Source organism: Mycteria americana, chromosome 1, assembly GCF_035582795.1.
Source record: "Mycteria americana isolate JAX WOST 10 ecotype Jacksonville Zoo and Gardens chromosome 1, USCA_MyAme_1.0, whole genome shotgun sequence".
NCBI classification, from domain to species: Eukaryota; Metazoa; Chordata; class Aves; order Ciconiiformes; family Ciconiidae; genus Mycteria; species Mycteria americana.
Window position 1 is genome coordinate 134608814 of NC_134365.1, and position 17179 is coordinate 134625992.

The 17179-nt window shown below is 38.5% G+C and overlaps 1 protein-coding gene across 3 annotated transcripts in view; it reads right to left on the reverse strand.

Moving 5' to 3' along the window:
- Positions 1 to 3423: 3423 nt before the first annotated feature.
- Positions 3424 to 17179, reverse strand: part of SMS (spermine synthase) — a 55789-nt gene continuing 42033 nt past the window's right edge. The window contains exons 10-12 of one of the 3 annotated variants that reach the window (XR_012778411.1): positions 9570 to 9685; positions 6216 to 6387; positions 3424 to 5638 (exon numbers count right to left, since the gene is read on the reverse strand). Coding sequence is in view for 1 of the 3 variants with exons in the window: in XM_075521230.1 (XP_075377345.1) it covers positions 6345 to 6387; positions 9570 to 9685 (159 nt within the window). In the remaining 2 variants the exon portion in view is untranslated. Of the gene's footprint in view, positions 5639 to 5983; positions 6388 to 9569; positions 9686 to 17179 lie in introns of those variants that run through there. The other 2 variants (XR_012778410.1, XM_075521230.1) reach the window with 2 other exon arrangements.

Consider the following 17179-nt stretch of genomic DNA (forward strand, 5'->3'; position numbering starts at 1 on the left):
TGTCGTGGTTTAACCCCAGCTGGCAACTAAGCCCCACACAGCCGCTCGCTCACTCCCCCCTGGTGGGATGGGGGAGAGAATTGGAAGAGTAAAAGTGAGAAAACTCGTGGGTTGAGACAAAGACAGTTTAATAGCTAAAGCAAAAGCCGCACACACAAGCAAAGCAAAGCAAGGAATTCATTAACTCCTCCCCATGGGCAGGCAGGTGTTCAGCCATCTCCAGGAAAGCAGGGCTCCATCACACGTGATGGTTACTTGGGAAGACAAACACCATCACTCTGAATGTCCCCCCCTTCCTTCTTCTTCCCCCAGCTGTATATGCTGAGCATGACGCCATATGGTATGGAATAGCCCTTTGGTCAGCTGGGGTCAGCTGTCCCAGCTGTGTCCCCTCCCAGCTCCTTGTGCCCCCCCAGCCTGCTCGCTGGTGGGGTGGGGTGAGAAGCAGAAAAGGCCTTGGCTCTGTGTCAGCACTGCTCAGCAGTAACAGAAACGTCCCTGTGTTACCAACACTGTTTCCAGCACAAATCCAAAACACAGCCCCATACTAGCTACGGTAAGAAAATTAACTCTATCCCAGATGAAACCAGGACAGGCACGCTCAACTATTTCTTCATTTCATATAGCCAGAGGTCTGGCACCTGATTCCAGCCACCACTGAGGTAACGGCACACAAGGCTTCACTAAGTAGAAGGTCAAGATCCCAAAGAAGTAGACCTGAAGTGCATCTCGACTGTAACCTCTTAAGGCACATGGCTGTCTCAAAACCAACTCCAGAAATTGTGAGCAGGTATCTTCCCTTTCCCTAGTATTTAACTGCTATATATACGGTAAGAATTTTATAACAGTAGTAGAAACTTTTTTACTACATGACACATGTAAAAATTTAAAAAAGTATGCTATCCTTTTTAAAAGTAAAGTCAATGCATGTTCCTTTAATTATTCTGTCAGTCTTCGTTAGGGTTTTAAACAACAAACTGTAAAAAACTTGTTGCCTAAAAAACCCTGTCATCCTTCCACCTCAAATAACTAACCAGTGGTTACAAACCATCAAACACACCTAAGTGTTACAAAATATGCCAATCATTAGGAAGTAATTTCCCAGGATGTCCCAGCGTGAAGCTTAAGAGCAGAATTTGGACAAAGCATGGAATAAAAGAAAATAATTTTAAAAAAGCAAAACCATTGGTTTTGTAATTAACTACAGAAAAGTTAAATAGGGAACTTTTAGATAACATTAGCAGCTACCTGAACAAAAAAAGCTTCACATAGTCATATATACTCACCTTTGCTATTCTCATCTACTACAACTATTGTTTTAAAATTCCATTGCTGTTTGTCTTTGTATATACAAAGACTACTCACACTAACATGTTTCCATTATGCATCAATAAAATACTTCTGTCTTCGGGTCTTTCAAAATAAATCATACTAATAGTGCTGCACAGGCAATACGGCATACAATGTGTTGTGCATTCATCACTGAGGGTCATGAAACTTATTATCCTCTCAAGTAATATACAATGAAGTTGTCATGGCACTTCGAAATCAGATGAAAAACCCTGTAATGGCTGCAGTGTACGTTTTGTTGTTGTTGTTTTCGTACATTTGCCAGTTCTGATCAGTTTTCCCAATTCCATGAGCTGAAGACAGCAGAGATGCCACTGGAATGCTTCTGCTTTCCACCCTTCCATGCTCACAATGACAACCCATGACAGTTAAATCCCACAGTACCCTTTCCTTTAGGCTTCATGAAGTTTGTATTTATTTGCTTGGGTAATCTGTCTACCCTAAACACTCCTTAATCTGAATAGTTTCCTTTTGGCCATCATTTCATTTCCAGAAGTTAAGTTCTTTTCCTCCTGAAATATTTAGGAGCTATCTTGCAATCATTACTCAGTAAGAAAAAAACCCCAAACATTTCCAGTCTGTCTCCCTTCTGCCTCTGATACCTACAGAGGACAAGCTGGGCAGTGTGAATGGCACTGCTTTTTTATATGTCCAGATGTGCTCCCCAAATCCCCACCACATCTCTTGTGCTGTCCTGTTTCTGGTTCCTCCTCCTGGCTCATTCCCCCAGTTCCTTCCCATCTTAAGTGCTCCTGCTCCTGCATCCTTTCTTCCCTGGCACTGCACAGGAGTACTTGTCATCATGCTTCCAATTATGAAGTGCATTTCACCCTCTTCTTTCCTTCCTTTCTGCTTTCTCCATTTCTACCTCTGAAGCTCAAGTTCACTAAAATGCACGACCACTGTATGACCTTCTTCACTTCACATCCTTCCACAGTTTCCATTCCACATTTCTAACTCCTTGCTTCCTAAAGCATCCCACATTTCAAAAAGGCACTTCTATGTTGCTCAACGCTATTATTTATCAGGCCTGCACTTACTTCCTTTGCTAATTCTCTCACTTGCTCTTTCAGCATCTCCTTTAATGACTCCAACTACTTTTTTTTCTCTGTGGGCAAGGTTTGTCAACTTCCTATTACTCTCAGGCAACATCATCTGCAGTCTCTTATTCCTAAATTAAAATGAGAAATTGAGTACTCTTCTTCTCACTTGTCCCCTCGCCTTGTTCCTTCCAGCAAGCTGTCAACGCCTCAAACTCTAAACAGTGAAAATAAAAAAGCAAGACATACCTACCTTCCCTGTTGTGCACGTAGGCGCTCTAAAATTACTCTTTATTCTACCCTCAAAGTCTGTATGTGACTTTTTTCCTCAAAAAGTTACGCCTTCCTCATTCTTCTTCCCAACTACCAAGCCCTTTGCTATCACTGTACTTAGGGCAGATGTAAATACTTCTCCTTTCCAGTTAGCTGGAATTTATGTAAATCTCTCTACAATCTTTTAGAAGTCACATTCTTCTTTCATCGTCTGACGTTATTAATCTTCCTGAATCAAGCCCAGAGTAACTTCTTCAATGTGCCCATCCTGTTCATCCCCTTCTCCCTCTTCCTTAAACCTCTGTGCTGAAGCTTGCATCACTCTTAATGTCGCACTTATTTCTCCTAAGCCTATCTTTTCTCTATGCCACACAATGCGTCACACTGCCACCCAAAGCCAACTTGCCACTGCAGCAGAAAAACTAAAATTACGCTTACAGACCTCCAAAGAATTCACATCTACAGAAAATTAACTTTTTCTAGGCAAAGATCACTGAAGCATCAAGTGATCCTCCCCATCACAAACGTCAATGTGCTGTTCCATACTGCAGAGTATCTTATCTGAGCATATATTATATGGAAAATAACTTAATTTATTAATCTGAGAGAGACAGAAAAGGAACTTAATAAAAGGACCATTAAGTACCTTTATGTTTGTTAGGTGACAAGGAAAAGAACAAAAGAGGTACAATGGTAAACATCATACCCATCAACTCTGTCATTTTAATACTGAATCCACGATGTATTTAACAATTCAAACACACAAGTAATAATAGTGTACCTTTATTTTAAACACATACACTGCACTGATGCAGTAGATACAACGCCAGCAGTCTTCTCTTTGCACAAACTACTATCAATCAAGTTTTTAAATATTTAAATCACATTTCTAGGTGGAAGCAGCATTTAGTGCAAAGAATAATTAAGAAAACCCTAATGTTAACCGTATCTTGGGAACTGTTTGCATACACTAGTGCAGCAATCATAGCTATTTCCCAACTGGCCTTAAACATTAAAAACTGATCAGCTATAGCAGTTTGCATTTGAAAATTCTAACACAAAAAGACTTGTTTTCCTTTTTAAAAAAATCTACACTACAGCAACAAATAAATAAAGACTGACAGTGTGTATATCTTTGCTCAGAATCAATTCAGCAACTTAAAAAATATAAAGTTCAGTGTTTGCTGAATTGCTTTATACTGCATCTATCACTTTAAAAAACCTACATTAAAAAAAGTTTAAAGAAAAAAATAATTCCTGCAACTCTCTTTATACTGTATCAGTTGAAAAGGAAAGATTTGCAAGCACTGCTGCCTCTCACCTATCAATATATAATTCAGGTCCCCTGGTCATTCCAGGAACCGATTACAGAACATCCCTGCACACCCAACATCTCTGTGCTCAGGCAGCCTTGTGCAGTGACGCTACAGAAAAGTGCTAGCCTTGGTACAGCAAGCCAGCAAGCATATTAAGTCATCTTCCAGTTCACAAGTTTCTTTGCTAAAAAACAACCACCCCTACTTGTGACTGGTCTCTACATCTATCAAGCTCACTCAGGAACATATATGCTGTAAGCCCCGTCCCAGTGAACGCCTGTGTGCTTAATTTCACCTACATGAGTAATCACGCTAAGAATCAATGGGAATATTCATGCTTGCAAAGTTAAGTATACACGTAACTGTTTATAGGACATCTGCATTCATTTGCAGCTATACAATATACTGATTGCAGTCCTGTATCATAAATGAAGGGTCACTACTAGGTTATAGGCAACAGTATAAGGTATTTTCTGGGATGTATGCAACAGAGCTAAAACACTCAGGGAAATGCAAGACACTTTTCTCTCCTCCTGTTTAGAGGGAGGCTCTGCTCTTTGGAGTATTTAGGGATGCACAAGCTGTAGGCCATGGAATAACTGTGCCCCATGTATATTAAACAACTCGCATTAACTGCAATAATTTAAAACAGTAAGACTGAAGAATACTTCTATTGGCTCTCCAAACTGAAAGCATTTTAACAGCACAACTGTACAATACAAAAATAATTATACACCAAATGAAGAGCAAATTTTTGCAAGTTTTCCAGTTTTCCAATTCCACTCTGGAATTCTACGTATGCTGCTCAGATTTCATGAACAGTTTATATGTGTGGGACAAAGTAAAATTCTTCTTTAAGTATGATTTAAGAATAGAGATCTTAGAAGTGCCTTTGTTTGTTTTGTTTTCATTAACAGTATCTTGGGGGGGGGGGGTCAACTCCCTCCAATAAAACTAAGAAAATGTTGATACTAGGTGTTGAAGGAAAGAAACATCATTAGGGTTCAGGATTAGAGTGTTTAGGGAAATAGTGCACTTTTATTCTATCTTGGAAACGTACAGAAATGCACAGAATGGTTATATCCTTCCTACCTCCTTTCAAGTGGGATCTTTTAAACACTGAAAGAAAAGTTTTAGTCAGTACATAGCACATCCTTACAAAAATATAACTTTTCAGACAACATGAGAAACAGTTAAAGAAAAATGCTTTTATCTTTCAGAACAAAACTACAATGCAACCTAGCTTTCACTGATTTTTTACACTGGAAGTGAATCTAATTCAGTAAGAGCCCCACGCAACATGGTCAATCTGCAGCAATATGACCAGGACTGACCCTACTAAGTATACATACTTGCCTCAAAACATTCAGTACTGGTACACATGAATCCAGATCACACCCACCTTTCTTTGCCCTCTAAAAGGGACCTTTCCTTCTTCAAGAACCTAGTGCTTCCCATAAGGTTGAGGAGTGTATGCCCACAAGAACCTCATTACACTCAATTTCTTGCACTGTGGTGGGATGGAAAACCAGCTTTAATTTTCATGCTGACAGAGTTCAAAGTGCCTCTAACCTACTGTTAAATCCATATCAAAATCCAAATAATCAATACGGCAGCAGCTAAAGAATTCCATGAGGTGAAAGGTCAAAGATTCTTCTCCTGCAGAAGAGATTACAGCAATGATGAATGAAACTAGACTGAATAAACAAAATTTAAGACGACTAGCTTTCTTCCCTTTGCAATGAAGGATTTAGGGTATCCTTTCAGAATATTTTTTCCTTTTTTTTTCTTTTTTACCTTTTTTTTTTTAACCTTTTTTTTTGCAGTTATGCCCTTGTTCTCTCTATATGGAAGCACCGTGGTGTTCATTTAAAAAAAAAAAAAAGAGATCAAACAAAAACCCCTCCATCCTTAAAAAGCACCACAGAAAAAAAATCTGGTGGAAAAACAAACAAACAAACAAAAAAAACCCCAAAACAAACTCCATGGACCACCCTTCAGGGATGAAATGCTAAAGATGTCTTTTTTAATCAATCAGTTTGTGAAGATCTGCAAAAAAATAAAAAGGATCACATTCTAAAGGTTCAGTGCATTCAGCAGCTATATAGCTTTGCTGCTTATTCATCTTTAAGTTGACTTTCAAAAATAACACCCTAGCTCATCAAAATATACATTTTCCATTTGCTTTTAAATTAAAATAATAATAAAAAACATTTAAAGAATTCACAATCAATACCATGACTAAGTTTCAGGATCATCTACAGCATATAATTTAAAGGTTCAAGATGCCAATATGCAGCACATGGCAGGCCTATATGCTCCATGCAGCATGTACATTTAGGATAATCTCAAATAATCTTGATGTTCAGATGCCAGTTTGTTTCTTCCAAATAGTGTAGAATACCCATCTGGAGAAAATAAGCAGTTAAGGAGAAAAAAAAAGAAAAAAGAAAAAAAAAAAGCAAAGTTTGTAGTACATGGTTAAAATGGAAGTAGTTCTTTTCACTTACATTTCAATTCTGAAAACTTCTGGTAGCTCATAGAGGTGGGGTAGGTAAAAATCTCAAAAGTGAAATCTCCCTGGATCTTCTTTTTGGCTCAGCAGTTCAAAAGAGCATCCCATTTCCACTGAAACTGAAATCCTTTGCAAACCCATGTTTTCCAATTCCTGCTGCAGACTTTCAGGTGGTGCATTTTTTTGCATTGCAACCACTGAACAAACTACAGAAGTACTTTGGGAAGAGTGATCAAAACTTCAATCAGGAGTTCACCAAGTTGGGATCCCTCTTGCTCATCTTCTCAATTGTAAAGTAGCAAGCTTGAATAGGAAAGAGACATCCAGCTACCTAATTTGTGAATCCCCAACACAGACACAATCAGACACAAAATTAATACCGAGATGTTCAGTAGCTGAACGCTACGTGTCCAGGTAAAGGGGCAAAGATTTTACTGGGCAAAGATTTAAATGTCTATTGCCTCAACAGGGGTTCTGTTTAACACTCACCTAACAGATGCATCTAAATTTTGCCTAGGCTTTTCTCCAAAAGCTGCTGTGGTGTTTGCCTTAGGTACCTAAACACTTTTCAGAAAGCAGACCTTTATGTTGCCCAGACTGAGCTAGAAGCAAATACAGAGCAACTGGCAGCTGTATCAGCGCTCTTTTTGCTGCTCCACTGGGGGGAGATAGACCCACTACAGCAAAGTCATATAGAAGCTATGCCCAAACCACAGTTCTCTGAGGTACCCCTGGCAGGACAGACAACTGATCCTCAAGAGCTCTTGTGTGCCCAGCATGGCAAGAGAGAGGTCAGAGCTATGTAATTCCACACCTGCTTCCGAAGAAGCAGATGGGAGGATAAGACATGAACGTCATCTTTTTTTAGAGCTACAGCAACAGCTGCTGAGTAAGGTATAGATTTCTGGGATTTGTAACTTAGCAAAACCACATAAAGATATATGCTCTTCTCCTTACACAGTGAGGTCACACATGCTCCAGATTGGAGCCTCCATGTTCACCATAAGGTCCTGGTGGAGACCTCAGAGACACGTATGATTTCCTTAAAATAGAGAGCTGGTGTTTATGTCAACGGTTACTTGAATTTCAGATGACCCCCACAGCAACACTGGTAAACCCCAGAATTTCAAGTAACAATTACACACAACAACAATTCTTGAAGTAGGCAAAACAAGTAACAATAAAAAGTAATAAGCCAGCTTAGTACTTTGGCTGCATTAAGGTACCCATGCACGTAACTTCTGGTCAGATTACACAATGAGCATTTGTGTAAGTGAAAAGATTTGTTCAATGGCTCAAGAGATTTCAGGCACTTAAATGAATGTCACAAATGCGTCACATTCTTCAGAAATAAATAAAACCCTAATATTTGATTACTTGTCACAATTCTACTGTAAACTATCACGTCTCTCAGTCATCTGTAAACAACATTTAGGTATAACCTTCCATTCAGATACATACTCCTATTTGGAAATCTAAGTTTCATGAAAGGGTATAACCTGTACCTGAAATGCAGGTAAAGGGCTATCAGAAGTCCAAGGCCAAATTAAAATTTAGAGTATTTACTTTGGGCTAATCTGAAGTCATCAAGATGACTTCTCCTTTAACATTCCTGTACCTATACCATTATATCATTGATAATTCATTCAGAAAAAGCAAACTAATAACACCTGCCCCATTTCTCTAAGAACTGTTCATTTTCAAGCTCCGTGATACCTATGTAATGGCCAGTTTTAATAAATTTATTGCCAAAAATGTTTTCATATCTGTTAGCTTACTAGAAACATTTAAATTTATTTTTCAAAAGGAATGAAGTAGCATTTGCTACTCAATTCATCTAGAAACATTTTGCATACTTCCAAATAAACAATGCAATAAGTACTTAGAAGACTTTCTGAGGATGCATACTTCAAATCACATACATGTTGCATTAAGGCCTGGCAGTTGTAAAGGCAAAAACAACCACTTTCTCTGAAACTGTAAGCTACAAGGGCAAATATCTTCATATCCTCTTTCACTCTTTCTTTTTTGTCTTGAAAACATTAAGATAAAATCTGAGTTTCACTGGAGAGCTGACAATAATGAGAAATAGGAGGAGCTTGTTACAGTCAGTATGGAGTCCAGAAGAGCAGGCTACAGCATGAAACAGTATCAAGATTAGAGACAGAGAAGGGAGGCAAAATGAACACACAGAACAGATGAAAGGCTGTGGCAGAGTTTCACAGGCTTAACGTATTCTGAATAAGCAGATCCTGGAAAGATCTCTCCTGTCAAGAGAGGGACAGCCACAGCAGGCATTTCCCTGCAGAAACGTCTCCTGGGAGATCACACAAAAGTAGTAAACACTCAAGGCAAATGCAGCCAGCAGAACCACCCTATAGCAGATCAAAATGCCCCTCTAGAGCTAACGGCTTGAAGCCAAAACTTCTAGCTCCTTGAGTAACTTGCCTGCCACCCACAAAATGAAGACATTCTGAAGGACTATTTTTAGGAATGAGATGTTGCCAAGAAATGTGTATACCCCTCCACTTGGAATATTTTTTTCAGTAACGCTAACTAGTAATGATTGTTAGGAATCACTTTTTTTCCCCATTAAAAATCCAGTCTGAGCTGTATGTTCAAGAATAGATGTATCAGAGAATATCTAAAGATCTGGATCATGCTAATCTGTGTGAAGTTAGTTTGGTTTTTTTTTTTTTTTTTTTGTGAAAAGAAAAAAGAAAAAGAAGATACAGCCTTGCCAGAACTCCCAGGCAGCATTACCCTCATCATACAGTTTATCCTACATCGCATAAACAAGACACTTGGAAACACTCAAAAACATTAACAAAAACATAGCCTGATCTTAAAAGGTGCTGATCATTTCACCAGCTGTGAATGTATGGCACCTTTAAAAAATAATTCCTGCAATTATCCTCAAAATAAAACTCCAGTAGTTCATTTAATATGAAAAAACATTAATAGTGTTTAAATTAGAACTGCCTTCTTGCACTTGAGTTCATTACCTCCAAGCAATCTAGACTTGCTTGATTTATTAATATACACTCTCCACTCTTTTTCAGTCTTTAAGGATACAATTCCATGTAGGAGGGAACGCACACAGTTTCTTTTGAAAACTCCACAGGACAATAAAGCCTGCTAAGCTGTTCTTCATATAGAGTCAAGGCATCAGTCAGATTGATACAGTTTCCCTGAAGAAAAAAAGAAAAGTCCCAGTTACAATCAATCAAATAAGCAAAACTGCAGATGAATATATACATTTTTACATTAATGCGAGGCTCCCACATACTTCAGAACCAGATACGTTCTGTTCTTAATATTTAATATTTACAAGGCAAATACTGAACAGCTTGTCTTCATTCTGCCTACAGCAAACAACAATTTGTATCATTTCAAGAAAGGGTAAGTACGGGGGGGATTATCTATCTTCTCATTAGCAGAAGCAACCATTACATTAGGGCTTCCAGTTAAAACAGACCACCATGTGTTGTTTACCTATAACATCTACTCAATAATCATTTTCTTTATGATTGCTTAAATATATTAGTAAACAGTATTACAACATCCAGATTTTCTCAATTGTGTAACATTGCCTAAATCTTACAACGTTTAAATGCACTATAAAAAAAAAACCCAACCCTATAACCTATTCATCTTAAACAGATTTTTCCACAGAGCAATATGACAAAATAAATCAGATTATACAGAAGTTCTGTGGCTGCAGGCTACATTGTCTTGAGTTTCTGTGTATCATGCTTCTGAAAAGGAAGGGATTTCTATGGTACTTCTTTTTCTTGGACCTGTGTCTTATCTAAGAATATTTGTAGTATCCTTTTCTGAACAAAATAAAAATCAGTGCTTATATGATTTTTCTCCAACACTGCAACTAATAAATATCAGACACAATGACTTCACAGCATTCCTGCCCAGAAAAAAAAATATCCAAACGAATAATTCTTGGAATACAAACACATCTCAAGGATTACAAATTGTGAGGAATTTAAAACAAAAAAACAAACCACAACACAAAACCAAAACAACTCCTAATTACAAGCACAACCTTGTCCAAAGCTAAGTATTAACAAGCAGAGGTTACTGCAACATATACCTGGGATGCCCATATAGAGAAAGCTCTAATTAGAAAAGTGACTATCCATATCCATAACGGGTTTGAAGATTTTGAAGATTTAGTGATAACGCTGAGCCCACAGAACACCAGACTGAACAAACACAAACTACTCAAAGCAATAAAAGTCACTTGTGCAAGTTTAATAAAAAAAACCTTCTTGTCAAGTTTCTTGCCTTTCTTGCCTACGTAACCGAGTAGACCAGCTGATACTTTACGACCTTAAATACAATGATCGTAAGAAGAGTGTGGCAAATACAAGTTATCTGGACAGTAATTTAAAATGTAGTAAAGCTGAATATAGTCACCGCTGCATGGTCTACAAATTACTCGGCTTTTTTTTCCAGGTACAAGATGCTGAATAAAGACCCACCACATATGAATGCACTGTTGCTGTGGCACAGCATAGAGACAAGCCATTCTGCGATTCTCGTCTAGAGGGAGATGATGTTAATGGTCCTTAGCACACTGACAGCCAGATGAATTGATTTGTGGTCTTCTACCTCCACCACTTTCATGAGGAACCTTCAGCTCTACCTACAGGCCCCAAACATGATGCACAACCACGCTGCACACTACACATGAACAGCAAGTTATATGATGACGATGAATGTACCCTGACCACACAGCATGTGCGTATCTGGTCATATGTGGGGCAGGATGAGACATCTTTAGGAGACGTGTCCCCATCCTTCCCTAATGGTTGGGTTTACTAGCTTATAGTATAAATGCCTTTTACCTTGACCTAGCACAAAGCCTACTTTCTTTTTCTGATTTTTAATCAGTAGAAACAGAAGCATTAACTAGAATTTCTCCAGAGTTACTTTCAACATAAAAATCCTCAGCTTTCCCACACATTTTACCACTTCTAGTGAAGGAACAACATTTACCACAGAAGACAAAAGACAACAAAAAAGGGAACTTTCATGTTAATGAATACACAGTTCCTAGTAACCTAGCATACAAGCCAAAGTCCCACCAAATGACTGCAAGAGACCCGAGGCACAAAAGTTTGCTATTTATCTCAGATCACAAGATCGTTAGTCTTGATGTTACGAGGATATGCATTGGACAGAAAAAGGTCTAGTTAAATAAAAAAAATAAGGAAAGAAACAGTCATTTACTAATATAGCCAGCTTCCTGGTTTCTAGAGGACTCTTTCTGTTCATGACTGGACAGGCCAAAAGCCTTCCAGCATAAGTACTTCCGAGCAGAATACTGGTTTTGATCTTTAAAAGCCCTGAACTTTGCAAGACAGACAAGAACAAGAAAGCCTAAAGCAATAGACTCCACCTATGGAAAGGCAGTATCTTTACTCTGCTCTGGATGACTTCTGGAAATGTTTGCACACATGCACACACACACACACATAATTTTGGGTTTTTTTTTTCCAACTACTGAATGAGGTGTATCTTGTCCCTTCCTGCCCTTAGATAACGTGTGTAACTCGCATCTGACTGAAAGAATGCAGATGGTTCAACTAAGAAAAGAGCCAGATCTAATTAAAAACTATAGCTCTCTTACAGTCACAGCTTATTCCATATTTTAAGACCTCTAACTTGAAATGAAAGTCAAGTTTATTCAGTACTTCCAAAATGTCTGCATTACCTGTGTTTCACACGTGTGTATTGCTCTGCTAACACATTGTGAAGCTTTTAACTCCAAGAGAATGGCCTTTAAGAAAGCTGCATTTTACTGTTTAACTTCTGCTTTTCAGTGCTTCCAGATTTTTAAAAATGGCCTTAAAATAATTAAGTGCACACAAACATAACAAAATTAATTTTCACAAAGCAAGAAACTAAGATGAGTTTGACCAACAAAAACTACCTGTGCTCTTAAAAAGAACGTACAACAGGCAGAGGCCAAAACAAGCAAAGATCTCATTTGAAATCAGTATGTCTAAACAGCTCCATCTACACTGGTTTTCCCATGTAACATCAGATGATAACTAGAAACAAAGTGTATAATGCACATTCTGACTTTGAGATTTAAACTATTTTTTCTATTTCTTTTTATTGGTGGGATTTTTTTTCACAATGTATTTAAATCATTTCTATTTCCAGAAGTGAAAAGAGACTTCATCCTACTGTTCTTCCTCTGCATTTTTTGCATCATGATCAATGAATTTTTTGCATCGTGCTCAAGTTTTCACAAGTGGAAAAGAAAACCTCAACTTAAAAAAATCTTTTTAAGCATCACAGCATCTTTTAAAAAAAATCATATTCGTTCTCTTTCAAAAGAACTTGCATAAAACGTGTTTGATTATCATTTTGATCATTTTCCATGAACAAACGTGTACTTGTTTATTTGGTAAAGGAAGATGGCATGCTTTATATTGCATATATCATATTTGGTTTTGGGTATCAGAAAACAAGAGAGGTTTGTAGAAAGGTAAGAGATGAACACTAACTGAGCACAACAGCACAAAGCACAACAATGAACAGACTACTGTAGTACTCATTTAGTAACCTGTTATTATCCAGGGGACTGTAGCAGTTATTTGGTTCAGCCACCCTTTACCAAACATATAATTTTGTTTCAACATCAGACTGAACGCAAAAGAAAACTAAAAAACAACCTGTGTGTGTAATTTGAGTCATAAATAGAAAACACTGCTAGGTAATTTATGGAGCATACCACTGTTATGGAGGAAGTTTAATAGGATACACAATGAGATAAAAGTATCCACAGTTTCCCAGCCTGTCGCTTCAGTATTTCATCCTTTCTCCCTTCTCCAGCAACAGACAAATCACTGCAGACAGCGTGGAAAACAAATTACAGGAACAATGAAACATGCCAATAAGCAATTTTTACTTTTCAAACCCACAACTCCCCAATCTCCAAATCAAGATCTTACCTAAAGGTTCAGACATCCCACTTGGCTGTTCTATTAACCTCTCCTTCTGGAGACACACCACAGGATTTTATAGTTCTGCACAGTTACAATTTTTTTGTAATTATTTGGTTTTACTCAACAAAAGGCTAGGAATTCCAAAAATCAAATCTACAAAACTTAGATGAACTTGTTTCAACAAAGAGAAAAGTTATTGAAAAATCACTATTATTAACACCTTTCTGTAAGAAGTGACCAGCTTTATCAGCTAAGACTACAGTGTGGATAACAATGTCAATCACACTTAGATGTTCTTGTATCACTAAAATATGACACAGGGAATCAAGGCCGGAATGCAATACAGTGATCAGTCTAATAACTTGTGTTCATTTTAACTCCCCCCACCTAATGAAAATAGTTATGTGGTAGAGCAATACATTTTTTGTTCTGAACAGCCACCATAAACTCAAACAATAACTAATATTGAACAGTGTTTAACAAGGTTTAAAGCTGATGACTTACCAATTAATTATACTTTTTCAAAGGGAAATAAGCAAAATCAGACTTTCTTTTTTCTCCCACACTGTTCAGTCAGTTTTCAACATATACAAAAACCCTACCAAACTCCTCTGCTCCCCCCCCCACTTTGTTCCATGTCAAACAATTTGACAAATAAGAAATGGGGGAATGCTGAAATTTTTTTTCTCCTCAACAAGCATCTCTCTGACACAAAAGTATTTGAGGTAGTTTTAAACTTTGAGATTAACTGATCTGTATTTGTAAGTATTACTGATCTGTTTAAGACTGACGGTTCCTGAACTGTTTCACAGCCTTTGCATTCGGAGTCTGCTCAGTACTTGCATGCACTTCGACTGCTCATGCCTGTCTCCCAACACCAATTCTTCTGGGCTTTCATAAGGCATACATTCTGTAGTTCCACAGGTTTATTTTTTGGGTTTCTACAGCACAATGTACAACAAATTTAAATAATAAATACAGTTCCAGGCAGACAATTAAAAAAACCCATTCCTTAAAATAAGTAGTAAAAAAGAGAATTTGTTTAAATGAACCCTATAAGTTCAGTTAACTTTACCCACCTATAAAGGGGATGTGTCCATCAACTGGTTATAGGCTGAATTTAGGCCACTATGCTTCCTCCAACCTTAGAAAATAAACTAGTGACTTGAAAGCAGATGGAAGGGTCCCTTTCCATACTTGCCCATTTCTGACACATGTCATTCTTGCATGTCTTACCCTGCATGTCATTGCTACTGGACATCGCCGTCTGTGACACTATACTAGAGAAGTTTAATTTTTATTTTTAATTTAACATGGTTTTCTATTTTTATTTTGTAATGACAAGTGCTGGAGTTCAACATGGCCAAGGCTGGGTTTTGTTTCCTTCCTCAATTCAGAGTGACTAAGAAGCAAGGAGATACATACAGCAGGAAACACCTAGCATCAAGGCTAGTTTTGAGTTCTGGGTGATAGGGATGGCTTTTAAGGAGATAATGGAGGCAAACCTGACTGAAAGTATCTCCACTGGCCAAAGGATCAATTAATTTAAAACTAAACACTAAGTAACACAAAGAAATGAAATGTTTGTCCTTGAAGACTCCTAAACTGCCAAGAAATCATACAGGCTCACATAGGGACATGCATCCATTCTTCCAGCCTCCTTTCACGTTGCAGTCAAGGAGAACCCTGCTCTCTCTTTGGAAGTGCTAATTAGAAAACCCACACAGCAGCCAAAAAAAGGAGTGTAACTATGGAGCAACATCACGGTGGTCTGGACATTTAGAGGGCAGGGCCACGCTGTATTAGAGAGCAGCCAGGAAGCAACAGCTTGGTGAAGGGCCGCATGTGCGTGTGGGAGACATCTGATCCCTTGCACCAGTGGTTAGTGCTGTTTACTGGAACCCAAACCTGTCAGTGGTCTGAGATGGTTTCTGTCCTGCCTGGGTTGCATGATCCAGACTAGGAAGGAGCAAATTCCTGTTCAGAGGTATTTTTAAAGGTTCCACTTCATAAACAGGCTGAAAATGACAGCCTGCTCAACCTCAAAGGATTAGATCAGTAGAGCAAAAACTTAGCACAGAAAAAGGCATTTTCCTAGCTACATGTAATCCACTGACACACAGAGACAACCTTACAATCAGTCTTTGCATCTTACAGAGCATAGTTTCACAGCTGTTGGGACAATCCTCATATGCTACTTGGAAGGTGCAGGATGGTGACTGTTCAGAAAAAAACCACAAACATATCACACTAGTATCTACAAGTACAAATACTCCACTGAAGTTGAAAAAAATCACTTGGGCAATCTAAAAATCATCCTGGCTTTTAGAAGGTCCAATAGCATAAAAATACTTAACATGCTCAGAAACAAGTCACTGGGAAGGTCCATCAGCGATGAAACCAGGCCTCGGGATATGCCAAGTTCTTACATCCTCACTGACTTCCACTTCTCTCCCCTGTGATAGTTGGGAACCTGCACCTGTAACTGGCTCCCCTTGGAGAAGGCAACATTGAGCACCTCACAAATCCAGACCCGTATTATATCACTAAACACTTCAAAGCACCAGCTTCAGAACGAGAAGGAAGAAGAGAAATATAGCAAGCCATATGACCCTTAAGCATCAGACTAGTGGGATTATGGTCAATAGTAAGTTTTTGCAAACAAGCCTCAAGTCATAAACTTACAGACAGGCCTGCAAGTTCTGCAGGCTAAGGGCCCTAAAGCTCACCTCTCTCTGTCTAGGTCCTATCTAGGCTGCAAGACTCTCAATATGGATGATGCAGCTAAATAAAGCAAGGATGTGAAAAGCAAGGCTGCTACTCATACAAGTAAGTTTTTGTTCTCATTGTGATTATTATTTGTGGATGCATAGAGCAAGTATGGAGGTGTTCCCCCCCCCATATACTTAAGCACAGACTTACAGCAGTAGAGAATGAGACCCATAAACTGCCCTTTCTAACTTTCCAGAGCTGAAACAAGCAAAAAGCCCCTCCTTCACCCTAAAATTGGCCTCATATGTTCTTGCATCCCCTAGGAATAGGAATAAATAGTCTGAAAAACCTTTCACAGGCAGAATCTCTCTATAAATGTTAATAAACTGCTAGGCAATATTAGTTATCAGTCTCCACCTAGTGGTGAAAGGATATTCTGCATTAGCATTTGGAAGATTGCTTTGAGGATCACCATGGCATCCCGAGGGAACAACCACGTGTGTTGGAGTAGCATGCCAAAAAAAATTCTTTTGTTAATCTCAGATGAATTTTATCTATCTAGAGCTAAACAGCTCTAGACCCTGCCTGCTGACAATTCATGTGCTGAAGAGAACATTTTCCAAAACTTGTGCAGAGCTCAATGAAGAGGTGATGAGCATTTCCATTTATTTTTCCCAGCAGTGGCATTTAGAGAGCCAGGCAGCAATACACTATGTGAAAGGCTGGCACTCTGTGAACAGAATTCCACTTTTGGGTAAAGCATTTCTTGAGCATTGAAATAAATGACATTCTAACAAGATGCACAAGGCACCCCTGCAAGCAGAACTACCAGAAGACAGGCTACAGACTACAGAGGACAGAAGTTTCTAACGTTAGTACAACATAACGCCAAGGCAGAAGAAGCAACTATAGCTACTGGCCAGCAGCCAACAGGACAACGACCCTTTTGCACCATCTTTCCTATGAGACATTTCCTCATCGTAGCAAAGGTCAGGC